A 21324-nucleotide genomic window follows, 5' to 3' on the forward strand; every position below is an offset into this window, starting at 1 on the left:
GGCTTATTATGTTGGTTTTTTTTTTTAAAGATTTATTTATTTTTATACAAGAGTTGGGGTACAGGCCAGAGGTGCGGGAGGGTGAGAGGATTCACCAGAGACAGAGCAGGGAGCAGAACAGGCAGATGACAGAAATACACTGCTGAGGGGAGCAGCAGGCGCGACAGGAGAGGTCTGCCGCACCATGTGGGATTCTCACCTGCCAGGATTGAACCCTTGCTGCAGAGGCTGTTGAGCTTAGCGCTCAACCCGTTGTGCCACCGGGAAGGCCCCCTGGGCTTATCTTTTGGGGGAGCCTTTTGACTACTGTTTCAATTGGTCTGTTCAGATTTTCTGTTTCTTCCCTATTCAGTCTCTATATTCCACATATAAATAAAACCATCTATTTGCCTTTCTCCTTCTGACTTACTTTCCTTAGCATTGTCATACATTTTTACCCCATTTTCTTGGTAGTTTTATATCATGGAGTGGGAAATGCAAAATGACTGAGTATTCCAGACACACCACAAGTGTTCCTGGGAATTAAATACTGCATATAATTAGCAAGTACTGAACCAGGAAGTATATGTAAACAGAAAATTATTAATTTATTCTCAGTCATTTGATTGTCTGTGGAGGGGAGGAGGGAGGAATATAGTTTTGCTTCTACCCTGTTTTTACAATTTTATTTATACTAGAGTGGTAGAAAAACTAGGTAATTATTGCCTAGATTTAGTAAAATGAGTATGTGATGAGTACAACTTGATGTTCCCCTAGAAACTAGTGAAGTCAGCCTTCAGGTTGGGAGAAATAAGCATGTAAACAAAATATAATGCTCTATAATGTTAAAACAGATATTAGTTAAAAGTTTGGAAGTTCAGAGCACATTATGTAACAGTCTAGAGACTTCATTGAAAAGCAGAAAAAAATGGCATTCTGCATATTGAGAACATTTATGTGTACAGGTCATTTTGTGTAAATATCAGTAGAGGCCTTGACAAGTTAGTATTCTAAGAACCAAGAGTGGAGGCGTGGTGAATGGCAATAGAGGTTGAATGGGTCTCAGGGCTGACTTACCCATAAAGCACAGTAGGCACAGGGCTTAGGACTCACACTGTTTTTGGAGGCCCATGACGCTTTTAAATTTTTTTTAAATCAGAAGGGGAAAAATGAACTTTTAGATTAAGTAAATCTTTTTAATATCTAAAATTAATATATTGTCTTTATACCAATACACAGTTACAAAATACAATTTTTACTTATTTTTTTTTTATGGAGGAAGAGGCCCATGAAAACAAAAGCTCATAGGGCCCACAAAAAGTGACTATGAAGCCCTGTTGGGTATTGATTATGTAGGGCTTTATTTCATAACTGAAGAGTTTGGATTTAATTCTAGGACCTATAGGGAACTCACATATTTTATGCATAGTCAGCTCTGTCTTTTATAAAGATGCTGTTCAGCATTTGGATGAGACTATTTCCAGTATGTTGTAGTTACATTAGTCAGAACTGTTTTAGTGCTTATTATAACCAAACTTTACCCGTTTAAAATGATGGGAGCTGTTTTTGGTGTTTTTTTTTTTTTTTAAAGGGGCATGTATTTTTATTTATTTTTATTTTATTTTGTTTTGTTTGTTTGTACATGCACTGGGTACAGTCAGAAGCGCGGGAGGGTGAGAGAATTCACCAGAGCCAGAGCTGGGAGCAGAGCAGGCAGAAGGACCGAAGTACACTGCTGAGGGGAGCAGCGGGCGGCAGGAGAGGTCTGCGCGCCATGTGGGACCCTCCTCTGGTGGCCGGGGAGCAGCCGGGGATCGAACCGGCGCCGCAGAGGCCGCGAGCAGCTTCACAAACCAGCACTCAACCGCTGCGCCACCGGGGAGGCCCTGTTTTTGTTTTTTAAAGATTTATTTATTTATTAATACAAGTACTGAGTACAGTCAGAAGCGAGGGAGGGTGACAGAATTCACCAGAGCCAGAGCGGGGAACAGAACAGGCAGGACTGAGGTACACTGCTGAGGGGAAGAGCAGGTGGCAGGAGAGGTCTGCACGCCATGTGGGACCCTCGCCCGGTGGCCGGGGATCGAACCAGTGCTGCAGAGGCTGCGGGCAGCTTCGCAACCCAGCACTCAACCGCTGCGCCACCAGGGGAGGCCCTGTTTTTGTTTTTTTAAGAATTTTTTTTTTTAAGGATTTATTTTATTTACACAAGAACCAGGGTACAGGACAGATGCACGGGAGGGTGAGAGGATTCAGCAGAGACAGAGCAGGGAATAGAACAGGCAGACTGATGAAATACACTGCTGAGGGGAGCAGCGGGTGAGATGGGAGAGGTCTGCTCGCCATGTGGGTTGCTCTGAGGCCGGCGGGGATCCAACCAGCACTGCAGAGGCTGCGGACAGCTTCACAGCGCTGCACTCAACTGCCTGTGCCACCAGGGAGGCCCAGGAGCTGTGTGTTTTTTTTTTTAAAGACCCATGTCCAGGGCCTTCCCTGGTGGCGCAGGTGGTTGAGCGAGCGCTGCGCTGTGAAGCTGTCTGCAGCCTCTGCAGCATGGGTTCGATTCTGGCCGGCCAGCAAGAATCCCACATGGCGAAGCAGACCTCTCCTTATATGGTGCAGCAGACTTCTCTTGCCTCCCCTGCTGCTCCCCTCAGCAGTGTTTGTCACTCAGTCTGCCTGTTCTGGTCCCTGCTCTGTCTGGTGAATCCTCCCACCCTCTCGCACATCTGACCTGTATTCTGGTTCTTGTATGTATGAATAAATAAATCTTAAAAAAAAAAAAAGACCCATGTCCAGTCAGTGTATACGGTTATCCTTAAAACAGCTAATTGACCATATTTGACTGATCAAAATTTATCATGCTGTTGACATATATAGAACATCTACATGTAAATGATTAGGTCTCTTTATGTGATCTGTGACATTGTAAAGCTGTTTCTAATTGTACTCTGTTCCATTTTGGTTTTTTTTTACATTATTTATGAATAATTCAAAACTATGCAGAGATAGACTAAGATTGATTTTTAACAAATAGCACATAAAATTGACAAGGTTTTTTTTTTTTTTTTTGAAGATTGATTTATTTATGCATACAAGAGCTGGGATATAGGCCAGAGGTTTAAGGGGTGAGAGGTTTCACCAGAGTGGGGAGCAGAATGGGCAGATTGAAAATATACTGCTGAGGAGAGCAACAGGAGAGACAGGAGAGGTCTGCTGCATCATACGGGTTAGCTCCCTGGCCATGAATTGAACTTGTGCTGCAGTGGCTGCTGATAGCTTCATAGTGTGAGACTTAACCCCGTGTGCCACCAGGGAGACCCAGCAAACGCTGTCATACAAAATTATTTTTTCTTTGTTTTGACCAGGACACATTTGTTAGAATTTTTGATAGAACATCTTTATGTATAAGTTACTTTTTTTTTAATTGAAGTAACATTATTAATTTGCATTGTTGCTTGAGTTTTAGAAGAATAGAAGCTCCCTTTTAGGTCCACTGTGCTGTTTTCCTGCTTTGTTCTTGCCACTCTCCTTCTCTCCCCCACTCTGGTAACCCTGGTTCTACAGTCAGTTTCTTAAGGGGTTATGTTTGTCTTTTTATCTAATCTTTTGTTTGGTTTCTCTGTATTTCACTTGTATATAAGTGACACTATCCAGTATTTGTCTTTGACCTTCTGACATTTCCCTTAACGTGATGCCCTTCAGCTCCACCCATGTTGCTGAAAATGGCAAGAGTTTATTTTATTTTTTTTTAATATCTGTGTTGTTCCACTGGATCAGTCTACAATCCCACAAGAGTTACTCTTAAAATAGCAAATTATAAGTGGCCTACGTTAATGCCATGATCATAAAATAATTCCTAAAAGGTAGGCTGATATTATTGTAAGAAAAAATTTTAGTGATGACCGAGAGATATTAATGGTGTGATTCAGTATACTGAATTGTATTTTTATTGCTCTGATATTCAAGTCAGCTAATTAATGGGGCCAGAATGGTAGAAGGAGACACAGGGGAGTCTGTGTCTAAAAATTTACTTATTTTTGGTCTTCTCTAAGGAGAATTTTAGGTTTAAACCATCAAATTACTTAATAATGGCATTAAAATTTTGCACACGTTTCCTGGTGTTTCAGCTACCTTTTGGTTGTAAAGGAAATCCAGGAAGATCAAAAAATTTTCATCTTTTAAAAAAAGATTTTATTTTTATTTATTTATGCATACAAGAACTGGGATGTATGCCAGAGGTGTGTGTGTGTGGGTGGGGGGGGCGTAAGAGTTTTCAGCAGAAACAGAGTGGGGAACAAAACAGGTGAATCTACTGAAATGCACTGCTCAGGGGAGCAGTGGGCCAGACAGGAGAGGTCTGCTGTGCCATGTGGGTCAGTTTCCTGTCTGGGGATAGAATTCATGCCACATTGACTGGTGATAGCTTGATAGTACTGAGACTTTAACCCCTACACCCTCAGGGAAGTCTTAAAATTTTTTTCAATTTTCATCTATACTTTCATAAGGACATACCTTTCTTTTTTCTTTTTAAATGAAACATTTATTTATGATCTAGCTACTTAGATAGATTCCTGTTCACTGACTCCTTATTTAATACAAAATCCTAGTCAGAAGGGATAAGAGAACAACAGAGCGGAAATTAGAATTGAGTTGATAGATTCATCTTGACTTTTCTGTCAACAAAGACAAAAAGGAAAACAAAGTACATTATATAACTTCAATGTCTGGCCGTAGGTAAGCAGCTGATAACCTGAGTTAAAGAAATAGAAATGGGGTGGGAAAGGAAGGATTTATATACCTCACAAATAGATATGCCTTTGTAGATCTACATTATAGTTTTTTGTTTGTAGTTTGAATCTTCTGGGCATGAATCTTTGTATTATATGTACTTTGTGGAAGTAGATTTAGCCTTCATAAATAATTTGGTACATTTACAAATTGGGGCATAATTTTAAGGAAACATTGATATTAAATGTTATTAAATGTTACTAAAGGTAGTGTAGTAAATATTATTAAGCTTATCGTTAAAGAAACTTTCACATGTGAATACTGTGGTAAAAATAGACTCAAAATAACAATTCATTTTTATAGATAGCTTATACCATATTTTCTGGTCATTTCGTTGACATTAGTAAATATCTTCTAGAAGACTATTTGCTGTGTTTTCGAATTGTGGAAAAAAAGTCACATTTATTTTTCAGTAATTGTAATTGTCCTACTGATTTGGTCTCATATCTACATGGGCTGTATAAAATGATTGTGTGGTAGAACTCTAGATTACCTCCTTGGTAATACCCTAGTTACCTAGTCCAGTACTTTGAAGGTGCTTCCCGTTGTAATAAATATGGCAGGTCTACCTGTCTGAATGAACTTAGGCACATAACTATTCATTTCTTCTCCATAGTTTAATCCTTTGTTTTGTAGTTTCAGAAACATTATTATAATAAATCATCCTCAGTGCTCTCAGGTGCTAGTGAGTTAAGCTGTACTAAGAAAGATATGTATCCAAAATGAAGACATGAATGAGAAGCTCATGAGGAATATATTGACCAAATATACTAGACTTTTGTTCAGGCTAGTCTTATACGTTAGGAAAGTGTACTTTAAAAAACAATCACTAAAACTGAATTATTAACAAAGCTTGAATAAATTTGAATTTATTACAAATAGATCAGATACTGCTTTTGATCATCTTTTTCTTTGGTATTCTGAGTAATGTTGGTAAATATTTGCTAGTTGATTAAATTATGTGTTCTGTTGCAAGTATTCTATTGCAATTATTTTGTAAATTTATAGTTGCACAATTACCATAATATAATTTAAATATATTTCCATCTCTTCCCAAAGAAATTTTGTATCCATTTGTATTACTCCCCCATATCCTTGGTTTACCATGCCTACTGGTGTTACGCTTACCTTTCTATAACAGACTGTAAAATATAATAAAAGTGGGTGCTATAGCATTTCTAAAATTATTCAGCCCTCTAGGTTTGCTAATTTATATTTAAATGTTTCATAATTTACAACGTGGACTTTGGGGGTTGTGTTTCTATATTTGAATTCTATATTTTTATTTTTAAAAAATTATTTATTTATACATACAAGTGTTGGGGTGTAGGCCAAAGGTGTGTGTGTGGGGGGTTAGAGGTTCACCAGACACAGAGCAGGGTTGCAGAACAGGCAGTCTGACTGAAATACACTGCTGAGGGGCGCAGCCGGCAAGACAGGAGAGGTCTGCTGCGCCATGTGGGTTAGCTCCCTGGCTGGGGATCAAACTCATACTGCAGTGGCTGCTGATAGCTTCATAGTGTTGAGACTTAACCCCTTGCACCACCAGGGAGGCCCTCAATATTTAGTTAAAAAGAGAAAGATTGGTGATAATAATTTCAAGTCTTGAGATTCGCTTTTGCTTGGTGTTTACAATTAATGAACAGAAAGATGCTACTGAAGAATTATAAATTTATTCAAGCCTTGTTAATGATTTAGTAGGGAAATTTACAATTCCTTTCAACAACATTAGAAGATTTTCTATAATATAGTTAAACAAAGATTATCATAATATTAATTTGTCATTTTATTATTTCCTTTACTTTAGCTTCTCAGAATCAAGAACGACTATGTGCATTCAAAGATCCATATCAACAAGACCTTGGGATAGGTGAGAGTCGAATCTCTCATGAAAATGGAACAATATTATGCTCAAAAGGTAGCACCTGCTATGGCCTTTGGGAGAAATCAAAAGGGGACATAAATCTTGTAAAACAAGGCAAGTAATGCTTTTCTAACCTGAAGTAACTATGTTTCATATAATTGAAGTTTATCGAAAAAAACACTTAGAGGCAATCAAAACCCTCTCTGGAAAACAGTAAATTTATTATGTATGCTCATGTATATATTCTTCCACAAATCCCAAATTTGTAAAAGGTAATTGTTTTTTACTTATTTTAGTAACATTATAATCTTAATAATAAATTCTCATTGTATGAATTTTGAAAAATACAGAAAACTGTAAGACTATCTTAAGTCTACAATTCTATGTTCTTAAGAATTCCTTTTTATAGTATTAATTTATTCCCTTCGGTTGTGTTTTCCATGCATCTCCATGTTTTTGTTTTTTTTTCAAATTAGGATACTAATGTATAAACAATTTCATACCCATTTTTTCCTACCTTATATTACATCATGAATAGTTTTCCATGCCTTTAAATATTCTTTGAAGACATTTTAACCTCTGTATAATATTTCATTATACATGTAATACAGCATACACATTGTTCTATTGTAGGACATTATATAGTTTTGTGGTTTTCACTATAATGCATAATGTTTCATTATGAATGTCTTTAAACATAAATCCTGGATTTATGATTATTAATATTATTTGATTTATGATTATACAAAGATTGTAATCTTTGATTGTATCTGATTATTTCCTTAGAATAGATTCCTTATGGGCCTCCCTGGTGGCGCAGTGGTTGAGCTCTGGGTTGCGAAGCTGCCCGCAGCCTCTGCAGCGCCAGTTCGATCCCCGGTTGCTCCCCGGCCACCAGAGGAGGGTCTCACATGGCGCGCAGACCTCTCCTGCCGCCTGCTGCTCCCCTCAGCAGTGTACTTCGGTCCTTCTGCCTGTTCTGTTCCTCGCTCTGGCTCTGGTGGATTCTCTCACCCTCCTGCGCTTCTGACTGTACCCAGTGCTTGTATAAATAAATAAATAAATCTTTAAAAAAAAAAAAAGTTCTATTCCTTTAAAAAAAAAAAAGAATAGATTCCTTAAAGTAGGATTAATAGATTATACAACATCAATATTTTTAAACTCTTAATAAAAACAATCATGTTGCTTTCTAAAAATGCTATATTCATTTACATTCTGTTTAGCAGTGTTTGAGAGGCTTTGTTACTGAATCCTTGTTTCAATTGTATATTAGTATTATTTAATCCTAGGTTAATTCAGTAGATACAGACAAAATGAAATCTTGCTGCTGTTGCTTTAATGATTACAGATAAAGTTAAGAATTTTGTTGACATTTTTCCTCCATAAAATTCGTTTATATTTTCCACTTTCCTCTTATTTTAAAATATATATTTTTTTTATTTATGTGCAAGAGTGTTTTATTACATACACTCACTCTGTTATATTGTTTGCAATTATTTTCTAAGACTGTTATCCTCTTGTTCCTTTCCTTTGTTTATCATATGGTCTCCTAACTTATTTCCATTAATCTCCATTTGTAGGATGTTGGTCTCACATTGGAGATCCCCAGGAGTGTCACTATGAAGAATGTGTAGTAACTACCACCCCTCCTTCAATTCAAAATGGAACATACCGTTTCTGCTGCTGTAGTACAGACTTGTGTAATGTCAATTTTACTGAAAATTTCCCACCTCCAGATACAACAACACTCAGTAAGTAGTTAAAGTAACTGTCTTTTCATTGCCATTCCTTTCTCTAAATATTTGCAAAATTTAAATATATGAAAATATTCAGGTCTGGCAAGAGAGGGAAAGTTTCAGCATATAATACTACATCTAGCTAACACCTGAAATCTAAGAGATGCACCAGGATTACCTAGGTATCAGCATATTACCAAATAAATTCAAATCAAAATAATTTTCAGCCCCTATGGGAGGAAATTGGCAATATTAAGGAAACTACATGTGTGCTTATTCTTCTACCCAATGCTCTCATTTTTTTTTTAAAGATTTATTTAATTATATATACAAGAACTGGGGTAAGGACAGAAGTATGGGGGTTGAGGGGGAGAGGGTTCACCAGAGACAGAGTGGGGAACAAAACAGGCGGATCTACTGAAATACACTGCTGAGGGGAGCAGTGGGCAAGAAAGGAGAGGTCTGCTGCGCCATGTGGGTCACCTCCCTGGCCAAGGATTGAATGCATGCTTCAGTGGCTGCGGAAAGCTTCATAGTGCTGACACTTAACCCCTTGTGCCACCAGGGAGGCCCCCCCAATACTCTCGTTTATAGGAATTTATCGTCAAGATAAATTTTCTTTTCTTCTTCTTCTTTTTAAGACATATTTATTTATGCATACAAGAACTGGGGCACTGGTGTGTGAGGGTGAGAGGATTCACCAGAGACAGAATGGGGAGCAGAACAGGCATGTTGACTGAAAACACTACTGAGGGGAGCAGCGGGTGAGATAGGAGCGGTCTGCTGCGCCATGTGGGTATCTCCCTGGCTGGCTGGGGATCGAACTCGTGCTACAGAGGCTGCGGATAGCTTCATAGTGCTGTACGTAATCCCTTGCACCACCAGCGAGGCCCAAGATAAATTTTCAACAGTAAGAAAATATATATGCTTAGAAATGTTAGCCAAAACAAAGAGACACCCTACTGATTGGGAGAAAATTTTTGCACAAAATACTACTGATAAGGGACTGATCACAAAGATCTGTAAAGAGCTGACACCACTCAACAAAAACAAAGTAAACATTCCAGTAAAAAAAAATGGGCAGAGGAGCTAAAAAGACACTTCTCCAAAGAAGAAACGCAAATAGCCAACGAGTACATGAAAAAAGGTTCAACTTGTCACTTGTAATGAGGAAAATGCAAATCAAAACTACAATGAGATACCACCTTACACCAGTGAGAATGCCTCATATTGAAAAAACAGAAAACAGCAAATGTTGGTAGGGATGCAAACTGATCTAATCACTATGGAAAGCTGTACTGAGGTTCCTCAAACTACTATAAATGGAGCTTCCATATGACCCAGGAATTTCACTCCTAGGAATCTAGCCAAAGGACACAAAAATATTAATCCAAAAGGATACCTGCATCCCTGTGTTTATTGCAGCACTGTTTACAATAGGTAAGATATGGAAACAACCCAAATGCCCAAAAATAGATGACTGGATCAAGAAGATGTGGCATATATACACAGTGGAATATTACTCAGCAATCAAAAAGATAAACTCCTGTAGCAACTTGGATGGAGCTGGATGGGATTATGCTCAGTGAAATAAGCCTGAAAGAAAAAGAAAAATATAGGATGGTTTCACTTATAGGAGGAATGTAGGGGAACCAAATAAAGGATCAGGAAAAAAAATTATAAATTAAACAACAAAATAGGCAACTCTAAATCACATTTTTCAGGGGAGGGGGAGGAAGAGAGGGGTCAAAACAGGGGAGGGAAGAGCACAGGGGACAATGATAATGGTGCATGGTTGAATTAGTGGTAGGAATTTTGTGGGGACTATACCTGAGAGGAGAAAGAATACATTGTACAAAAAGGAAGAATGATATAAAATAAATATATATCTATAAAAGATGAACAAATCTTAAAAAAATAATTATGATGTAAATTAATAAAATGTTTATGTCAACTATACCTTAATTTAAAAAAATGAGTAAGGTATAGGAACTGATAAGCAATGATTTTCTTTTTTGTTCCCCACAGTTCATATTTGTCCTTTATTTTTTTTAGTAATGAGGGTAATGTCAGTTTATCAGACAGTATATGAGTTAGTGGTATAGGATTATACCCACAGATGTATGTTAGCACACCACCTCCCTCCAGAGCATCTATACTCCTCTACTGTAGTCCATTTTGCCCCCTTGCCTCTTTACTCTCCTTTCCTCACCCCACCCCTCTGGTAGCCTCAATTCTAATGGTCATGTTTCTAGTTTGTGTTATTGGTTTGTTTTTGTCTGATCCTTTGTTTATATTCTATATTTCACATGTAAGTGAAAGCATTCAGTATTTCTTTTTCTTTCTGACTTATTTCTTTTTTTATTTTTTTAAAGATTTTATTTATTTTTGTGTAGAAGAACTGAGGTTCAGGCCAGACGTGTGCAGGACAAGGGGATGAGAGAATTTGCCAGAGACAGAGTGGGGAGCAGAGCAGGCAGATCTCCTGAAATACACTGCTAAGGGGAGCAGTGGGCGAGACAGGAGAGGTCTGCGCCATGTGGGTAGCTCCCTGGTCAGAAATGGAACTCAGGCCTTCAGTGTGGACCTTCACAATGGTAGGGCTGAGACTTCACTCCTAGGCCTCCAGGGAGACGCTCTTTTCTATTTCTGTTATATTGTCCTTCATTTTTGGACAATGTGTGATTTCTTTTCTCAAGTGTAGTCATTGTAGTTCTCCCACCACCAAAGTACCCATAGTCCATCACCATATTCCTTTGTGTTCTTCCCCACACACTGGTAGGGAAAAATTAGTACTTATAAAGTGTTCTAGCTAGGACTTCTAATATTATATTGAACAGTAGAGGCTATCAATGGATATCCATTGGCTTCCCTGATGGCACAAGGTGTTAAGTCTCAGCACTATGAAGCTATTAGCAGCCACTGTAGCACAAGTTCGATCCCTGGCAGGGAGTGAACCCATGTGCAGCAGACCTCTCCTGTCTTGCCCTCTGCTCCCCTTAGCAGTGTATTTCAGTAGATCTGCTTGTTCTGTTCCCTACTCTGTCTCTGGTGAATCCTTTCACCTCTGTGCTCTTCTGGCCTATACCCCAGCTCTTGTATGCATAAATAAATAAATCTTTTTAAAAAAGTGGATAGCCATGTCTTTTAATTGATCTTAAAGGAAAAGCACTAATTTTTTTTACCATGAGTATGATGTTAGCTATGGATTTGTCATATATGGCCTTTATTAAATTGAAGTATGTTCATCTATTCCTGTATTTGAGGGCTTTTATCATAAATGGATGCTGAATCTTGTTAAATGCTCTTGCTGTAACTATTGATATGATCATATGATTTATATCTTTGCTTTTGCTGATTCGGTGAAGTATTTGTTGATTGATTTTCAGATGTTGAACCATCCATGCATTTCTGGAATAAGTCCCGCTTGATCATGGTATATGATCCTTTTAATGCATTATTGAATTTGTTTTGCTAAGAAATTGTTGAAGACTTTTGCATTATTATAGTCATCAGGGAAAATTGGTTTGTAGTTTTTCTTTTTGTTTGTGGTGCCTTTGTGTAGTTTTAGTATCAGGATAAACCTGACCTCACAAAATGTGTTTGGAAATATTCCCTCTTAATTTTTGGAAGAGTTTGAAAGGATAGGTTCTAGTTTGTCTTCTTTTTCTTCTTCAAAGATTTATTTATTTAAGCATACAAGAGCTGGGATACGAGCCAGAGGTGTGGGGCGGGATGAGAGGATTCACCAGAGACAGAGTGGGGAACAGAACAGGCAGACTGACTGTAATATACTGTTGAAGTGAGCGGCGGACGAGATAGGAGAGGTCTGCTGCGCCATGTGGGGGATCAAACTTGTCCTGCAGAGGCTGTGGATAGCTTCACAGTGCTGGGCTTAACCCCTTGTGCCACCAGGGAGGCCCAAGTTTGTCTTTGAAGGATTGGTAGAACTCATTTGTGAAACTTCTGGTCTTGGAACTTGTTCTTTGGTTTGTTTGGTTGTATTTTTTTTTAATTTTGGAGACTTGATTATTGTTTAGTTTCCCTGCTTGTCATTGGACTATTCCATTTTTCTCTTTCTTCCTGATTCAATCTTGGAAGGTTGTAGGAAAAGAACATTTTGATTATGATCATGTAATCAATAATATATAAGTACAAAATTTTCCTTCCCCTTGAAAAACTTTCATTATAAAATTATCAGTTGGGCCTCCCTGGTAGCGCAGCGGGTGGAATGCCGCTCTGTGAAGCTGCCCACAGCCTCTGCAGCGCAGGTTTGATTCCTAGCCAGCCAGGGAGAAACCCACATGGCGTGGCAGACCTCTCCTGCCTCACCCGCTGCTCCCCTCAGCAGTGTCTTCATCTGTCTGTCTGTTCTGCTCCCCGCTCTGTCTCTGGTGAGTTCTTTCACCCTCCTACACCTCTGGTCTGTACCCCAGTTCTTGTATTTAAAAAAAATCTTTAAAAAAAATAAAATTACCAGTTATTACATATTTGACATAAGTATTTGTTAAATAAAGACACTTACATATATTTACAAATTACTAGAAATGGGCCTCCCTGGTGGCGCAGGTGGTTGAGTGCAGTGGTGTGAGGCTGTCCGCAGCCTCTGCAGTGCGGGTTCAATTCCAACCAACCGTGGAGATACCCACATGGTGCAGTGGACCACTCCTGTCTTGTCCGCTGCTCCCTCAGCAATGTGTTTCAGTCAGTCTGCCTGTTCTGCTCCCCGCTCTGTCTCTGGTGAATCCTTTCACCCTCCTGAACATCTGGCTTGTACCCTGGTTCTTGTATAAATAAATAAATCTTTCAATAAATAAATAAAATAACACAAAGTGGAAAGAGGCACAGAGAAGACAAGATTACCTGAACCAGGCTTTCTGTGGTGATCATTTAAAAAAAAACATCAAATTACTAGAAACACCACACAAATTTATCGAAGATAGAGAAGGGAGGTAGAGTACAGTATTCTTCATTGGGGTGGCTATATATTATTTCTATACATTTGTATTTTTTAATCTTTAAAAAAAATGTGTGTATTGCTTTTATGAGAAAACATTAAAGACATACTTTTTAATTTAGAAAAATATAAAAATGAGGTAAGTATAGAGAACAATTACCTTTAATAATCTCTATACCCATATAGAACCATTGTTATATATTCTGTATCTTTTCAGTCTTTTTAACTTTTCTATGGTTGTATTAGTGATATGAATTTATTTTGATCCTACTTTTTTTGATCTAACACAGTAGAATATGTATCTTTGAGGTTATTGCGTGTTTCATTGTTATGTTTTAGTAGTTGTATAATATTTCATCTGCTAAATATTTTCCTTATCCATTTCATTGGCTTTGAACTTATAGGTTGTTTCTAGTTTTTTACTACAATCAACATCTTTGTGTATGTTACATTATATAAAATTATATTTCCCAGAATTGAAATTTCTATACCCAACAGTAACAATATTAAAGTACTTCTTACATTTTCAGATTGGTTTTCTGTTTCTTCCTGATTCAGCTTTTCATGCTATAGCATGATCTCGTTTTTATTTATTTTTATTTTTTTAAGATTTATTTATTTATGCATACAAGAACTGGGGTACAGGCCAGAAGTGAGAGGGGCGGGGGTGAGAGGATTCACCAGAGACAGTGGGGAGCAGAACAGACAGATCTACTGAAATACAGCGGGCAAGTCAGAAGAGGTCTGCTGCGCCATGTGGGTCACCTCCCTGGCCGGGGATCAAACTCGTGCTGCAGTGGCTGTGGATTGCTTCATAGTGCTGATACTTAACCCCTTACACCACCAGGGAGGCCCTGATCTCATTTTTAAAGAAGCTTATTTGAAGTACACTTGTAGCTTCTTTTAATACTGGTAAGGAAAATGATAAGTGAGTAGGTTGTGGTTCCCTCCCTCCGCCCCCTGCCCTGAAAAGTCACCTTAATGGTCTGTGTTGAAATCCTATTCATTTCTCTATAGATTGTTTTCAGGTGAACAATTTACTTCCTGACATCAAACCTTTGATTGCTGTTACTGGGATGATGTTTTTCTTATCACGTATGCATTTTTAATACCTACAACCATACTTATTTGACTTCTTATCTCTATATTTTTTATATTATGTGGTTTTAGATCCACAAGCAAATGAAGGAATATATGGATGATTGAGAATATAATGATATAGCTCTCTTTTCTCAGAAAAAGCTGTTTTTCCTCTCAGCTTCAATTAAATTAAAGACCACGAGGTACTTAGTGATAGAAACTAAAGAATATCATAGCATTGGATCTTTAAAAATAATGTGGGGCCTCCCCGGTGGCGCAGCGGTTGAGCGCTGGGTTGCGAAGCTGCCCTCAGCCTCTCACTGGTTCGATCCCCGGCCTCGGGGCGAGTGTCCTGCATGGCGCGCAGACCTCTCCTGCCGCCCGCTGCTTCCCTCAGCAGTGTACTTTGTTAGTCTACCTGTTCTGCTCTCTGCTCTGGCTCTGGTGAATTCTCTCACCCTCCCGTGCTTCTGACTGTACCCAGTGCTTGTATAAATAAATCTTAAAAAAAAAATAAAAAATAAAAATAATGTGGGAAGTTGTCAAGGGAAAATCTGACAGCCTAATTACATGACCATAACTGATTATCTATAATTTTGCTGAGCCAGAGTCTCATAACATAAGTTATTCAGGTATTGCTTTGATGTGTAGAGTTAGGGGGTTGGAGAAAGGTTTCCTCCACTTACCAGTAGTTTTGTTCCCCTTCATTACAAATTTGGTATATTTTCATAAAACTGCCATATGCAGTTGGTGGTGGTTGTTGTTTTTTAAAAACAGGCAATCAGATAGAACGAACATAAATAAAACCTCTACAAACTGTTTATTCTACATTTTTGTATAGAAGCTAGTTCCTAAAAATATAGCAGGATGAAGTCCACTGATAACTTTAGTTGAACTATACTGAAATGTCAGTTTTAAAAATAATTAAATATCAGCAATTAACTGTTAATGTTGAGAAAGTTATATAAGAATTGTTACACACGGGCCTCCCCGGTGGCGCAGCAGGTTGAGTGTGGCACTGTGGGGCTGTCCTCAGTCTCTGCAGCACCGGTTCAATTCCAGGCCGGTCAGGGAGATATGTGTGTGACACAGCAGGTGCCACTGTCTCTCCCGCTGCTCCCCTCAGCAATGTTTTTGGTCTTTCTGCCTGTTCTGCTCCCTGCTCTGTCTCTGGTGGATTCTCTCACCCTCCTGTGCCTCTGGCCTGTGCCCTGGTTCTTACATAAGTGGATAGATCTTAAAAAAAAAAAAAAGAATTGCTATATACCATAAAAATCATGGTTCTATATAGACTATAGATCACCAATGATTTCTGACTAGTAAGACTCTTTTCTCAAAAAACAAAACAAAACAAAACACAGAAACCTCTTTCTTCCCCAATCTTAATGTCTGAAGTACAGTTTACATGTTATTATCTTCCATTAAGAAGAATAATTACCACTTTTTCAAAAGGAAAGGAAATGAAAAAGAAATTCTGATATTTAGGAATTCATGTCAGTTACTTTTCTGTGTTGCTGTGACTCCTGATCTAAGGTTGTTGTCAAGGGCCTATAACTTGTATTCAACCAGAAACGTGTTATCAGATAATTCTCCAAGACAAGTCTGGCTAGAGATGAAATTTATGGGTTACTAACTCATATTCTAGGTCTTTGTACCTCAGTTATTTTTCAAAGGTTTTCTTTTCTGGTAAGTCTGTTATTTGCCTGTTTTTAAGAGTCTCTAGATCATATTTGACCACTTTCATTATATGGGAACCTTAAAAAATACTAGTCAGTAGTTCTGTTTTTTTTTAGTGCATAATTATAATTAGACCTAGCTCTGGACATACGTGAGAATTAAAGTACTTATCTTCCCTTGAGATTTTATTTTTGAAGGCTTTTCTTTTTCCTCAGAAAACTTTTGGTTTTCTCTCCCAAATGAGCAAACAAATACAAACAAGCTTCCTGTTTGACTGTAAAGATAATGGTTAGTAACAATTGATATGCATAGTAATGGGTAAAACCAATAAAGAGTAATGGTTAAAAACACATAATCTGGAGGCAAAACATCTAGACTTGATTCTGTGCTCTACCACTTATTAGGTGTGTTGTACCCAGAATTACTGTGTCTTGTGTTAACTTTTCCAGGCACTGCCCTTGGTCAACTTAAGCTGTTCCTAGTTCTGTTTCCCTCTGAAATTAAGACATTAGCATAAGTCATTTATTTAATGAATCTTGCTTCATAAAATACTTGCAGTAAACTTAATATTCTTAGAGAATATCTTACAGGTGGGATTAATCTGGTATTGAAATTTTAATTCATTTTCACACGATTATACAGTTATTAAATAGATTGAGCAATCTCTTCAGTAAACCTATGACAAATTCAGGCATTTGATATATAATGTACTGAAAATTAACAAAGTAACATTTTTCAGTGCTCACTTTATGCCCCACAACTTGTAAGTATTCTCTGTATACAAAATCTTTACATTGAACCTTTACAAAAATAGTAAATGGTTACTGTTATATTCTTTTTTTTTTTTAATTTTTTTTTTGTATAGAGGCATGCTTTATTTATTTATTTGTTTTGTTTGTTTGTTTATACATGCACTGGGTACAGTCAGAAGCACGGGAGGGTGAGAGAATTCACCAGAGACAGAGCAGGGAGCATAGCAGGCAGAAGGACTGAAGTACACTGCTGAGGGGAGCAGCAGGCTGCAGGAGAGGTCTGCGCGCCATGTGGGACCCTCCTCTGGTGGCCGGGGAGCAGCCGGGGATAGAACCGGCGCCTCGGGCGCGGGCAGCTTCGCAACCCAGCGCTCAACCGCTGCGCCACCGGAGAGGCCCTGTTATATTCTTATTTTGCAATGAGAACACTGAGGCATACATACGCAATATACCAAGTTACACATCTAGTAAATGGTAGAGCACAGATTCAAGCCTAGGCGTTTTGCCTCCAGATTATGTGTTATTAACCATTATTTTCTATTGGTTTTAACCATTGTGTATCAATTTCTATTGATACTCTTTAATCTCTTTAATCTCTCCATACTCTTTAATCTCTAACAGGAATCCCATTTACATTTATTTGCTCATTGGCAAGAGGAAATGAAGGGGAGTAAAAAAGAACTTTTTGAAAATACTTGATCACATTTTCCAAAATGTAGGCTTCTTAATGATTTTCACTATGTCCATGTATACTATTACAAAATGTTTTCAGTATTCACATGGCACATTATTTTATTTTATTTTTTTCAAATTACATCATTTTTAAAAAAGTATGTGCTTTTTAGGGAGACCTCCCATCACTGCTTTCAGTGGAAAAGTGAGTATAAGTACAGGGATATTTTTTTAAGTTACTTACTTAAAAATAAATCAGATATAAAGAAAACCTATGATTATCTAGCTAGATGTTATTGCTTGCCAAATTATTTGAAACTTGAACTTGCTTTCTGTGTTAAAAGAGAACAAGTGTTTGAGAGGTAAGAGAGATACACTATCACTGAGTTTAGATTTTCTTCTTCAGTAATCAGACGGAAGAGAGAAAAATAGCTTTCAATAATACCTGTCATGTACTACCTAAAGCCAGAAGTGAAACTATATTATTCTGAGTTTCTTCCAACCAGGAATCTTTGAAGTACCTGCTCGGTTTAAAAGTCAGTCTTTGTTTTAAAGTAAATAAATTTATATCTACACAAATATTATTTTCTTATAATTAATCTTATGTATTTGTAAACCCCCAGAGTTTGAAAGAAATGTATAATTACTGCAAGGTTTGGAAACTTTAGAACAATTACTTGGTAAGATTTCTGGAACTGGTATAAGTAACCTTCCTAATTATAAACAAAATAATTAAATTAGTAGAAAAAAAGGGAAAAATGCAATTTAAAAAAATAAAATATAATTTATTATGTTTAATATTGGAAGTTCTTTGATAAAAATCAGCATAAAAATATGGAATACTTGTATTTCATTTTGGTTGGATCAGTTGATAGGAAACGAAGATTGAATTGCATGTAAAGCTGAGTTTTAAGAAATCACATTCTAATGTATGCTGTGCTGTTAAGATTAGAAATTCTAATTTCAGTGTCTGACAGTGAATGTGTATCTTACACCAAGCTAGAAAACAATGTCTACATAGAAAAAAGGCCACTGATAGATTTTTTAGTTACTGTGAATTTAGAGTGGATTTTTTTTTTTCTTCAGTTTTTAACTGCTTCTCTGATGGCATTAAAGTGATTCAATAGGCAGGAAATGGGAAATAAGGGTGGCTAAAAGGCTTTGCTTAGTACTTCATGAAGCATTTTATGAGGCAAAACATAATTCCTTTTTATGCATGTTTAAAATATTAATGGAGAAGGAGCAACATGAAAGACTGTGCATCTTTTGGAAAACATTAATTTTTTACTGCAGTAAAAAACTTTATATGGCTGTTGTATAGATTAAACAAGATAATGCATGTAAAGTACCTAACATATAAATATCCAATAAAAAATAGTTATGATGAGGGGAGAACTGTCCTTAAGTCTTTTTAGAAACCAGCTATTATAAACATCCTTCCTTATTTAATTCTTTTATCATGAAAGATACTTTTTATTTATTTTTATTTATTTTTATGAGAACATATATTATGTGATTTTTAAAAAATTATTTGAAGGAAGTAGGCACAGTAGTATTTAAGGTGGTAACTATCAAATCTCTGTCGGAAAAGCACATTTTTCTCTTTGTAATTAGTAATCTGTGGGTAGACACTTTGAAACCTGCAAATAATTTTGTTCTTCAACAACTTTTTTTTTGCATAATGGCTTTGACATGCACTAGCCCATTTATTATATCAGGGGTTATGAAGTAGTAATTTCCTAATGCTGTTACTTCTTCTAATTTAATAGCTGGTATTCTTATGTTAAAAAAGAACTAAGAAAAAGATAAAGAAGTTTTTTCTTTTAGTTTTTCTATGAATTTGTAGATATTCTTAATGCTAAAATAACTGATTTAACTAGTAGAGTCCTTTTAAGCTAGTTCTTTTTTATTATAGCTTTATTGATATATATTTCATGTATTATAACATTTATCCTTTGAATATATATCTTTAATATTGTCCATCTTTTTGATTATTGCCATCCTAGTGGCTGTGAAGTTGTTCATTATTTTGTTTTGACTTGCATTTCCCTAATAACTAATAATATTGAGCATTTTTTCCTATGCTTGTTTTATTTCGAAATAGCAAATAGTAAAATATACACAGGTGGCTGGCTTTTACTATCTATGTTCTTCATCTTATTCCTTTTTCTACTCATTTGGCAATGAGTTTTATGGACCATTTGACTTAAAATCAAGAACTTTAAAAAGTATTATTATGGACTGCCCTGATTCTTATATTATGAATATGTATGCACTCTGCAAATTATAGCATCAGAATTGATGTTCTGTTTTTACTAATAATATACCTGCTGAATAGGACTTTTATCTTCATGAGTTCAAAATATTTTTAATTATGTTTTGTAAACAAAATTCCACTCATAAAAAGAGATCTGAAGCTGAAAGCCTTGTTAAGCATAAATGTGATTTTTCAAGAGTTTCCCCCTCAACACTGAAAATAATTTTCATATTTAATAATAGTCATCTAGGAACCTAATAGTTAAAGAAGTCAAGTGCTTCTTATGAATTTGCAGACTAAATACTGAGAATTCTGTGTAATTTCAGGTTCATAATTCAGCTTAAATACCAAAAAGAATTTGAACATAACAATTGGCCTGAAATAATGAGTTGTTAGTTTTTGTGTCAATAATGCATATTGGTTAGTTTCCATGAAACTTGAGTTATAGTTCAAAATAAATAAAGTAAGATAAATGTGAAAGATGACCTCTGAGACTACCCCTCTTATACAGTTCAATACAAAGGCCAAACACTGCTATAAAATCAAATGTCCTGTTTCTGAAAAGTTTACTGGCTTGCATTGAACTATCAAGGTATCAGGATAGTTTAAAATGGTTCCCCAAAATGCAAAGTACTTTCCATATATTCTTCACCATATATATTCTTCCATATATTCTTCAAAGTATATTTCATATATTCTTCTAAATATATTCCATACGTTTTCCATATGTTACACTTGAGCTCCCAATTCTGTCTATATTGTCAAGTCTACTATGGCATTTGTTGTTTTTTTTTTTTTAAAGATTTATTTTATTTATGCATATAAGAGCTAGGGTGAAGGCCAGAGGTGTGGGGGGATGGTGGTGAGAGAGGATTCACCAGAGACAGAATGGGGAGCAGAACAGCCAGATCTACTGAAACACACTGCTGAGGGGAGCAATGAGCAAGACAGAAGAGGTTTGCTATGCCATGTGGGTTAGCTCCCTGGCCAGGGATCGAACTTGTGCTGCAGTGGCTGCAGATAGCTTCATAGTGCTAAGGCTTAACTTCTTGCACCAGCAGGGTTTTAACAGCAGGGTAGCCCCAGAACTAACTTATTTTTTAATTTATATTTCTTGGCAGTTAATTTGCTGTCTTTTCAATCTTAGTATGCATCCACAGATTCTGTATTTCCTTTTTTTAAATTTTTTTAAAAGTTTTTTTATGTATACAAGAGCTGGGATGCAGGCCAGAGATATGCAGGGGGTAGGGGTGTGAGAGGATCTACCAGACACAGAATGGGGAGCAGAACAGGCAGATCTACTGAAATATACTGCTGAGGGAAGACAGGAGAGGTCTGCTGTGCCATGTGGGTCACCTCCCTAGCCAGGGATCGAACTTGTAGTGGCTGTGGATAGCTTCAGAGTGCTGAGACTTAACCTCTTGCCCCACAAGGAAAGCCCCAGATTCTGTATTTTCTATTCATTCTTCTGAATTTCCAAGGTATTCAATCATTTGTTATGTTATTTAGTGATTAATGATTGACTGAAATTAAGACTGACATATCTAGACCAGGTTTGT

The 21324-nt window shown here is 36.9% G+C and overlaps 1 protein-coding gene across 3 annotated transcripts in view; it reads left to right on the forward strand.

The window, feature by feature from the left end:
• The window catches only part of BMPR2 (bone morphogenetic protein receptor type 2), a 124452-nt gene that overhangs the window by 62110 nt on the left and 41018 nt on the right, over positions 1 to 21324 (forward strand). For all 3 annotated transcript variants that reach the window (XM_037523855.2, XM_054699994.1, XM_037523857.2), the window contains exons 2-3: positions 6578 to 6748; positions 8215 to 8385. In XM_037523855.2, the coding sequence (XP_037379752.1) occupies positions 6578 to 6748; positions 8215 to 8385 (342 nt within the window). The remainder of the gene's footprint in view (positions 1 to 6577; positions 6749 to 8214; positions 8386 to 21324) is intronic.

Source organism: Talpa occidentalis, unplaced genomic scaffold (genome assembly GCF_014898055.3).
Source record: "Talpa occidentalis isolate TD23 unplaced genomic scaffold, MPIMG_talOcc4v2.1 talOcc4.3, whole genome shotgun sequence".
NCBI classification, from domain to species: Eukaryota; Metazoa; Chordata; class Mammalia; order Eulipotyphla; family Talpidae; genus Talpa; species Talpa occidentalis.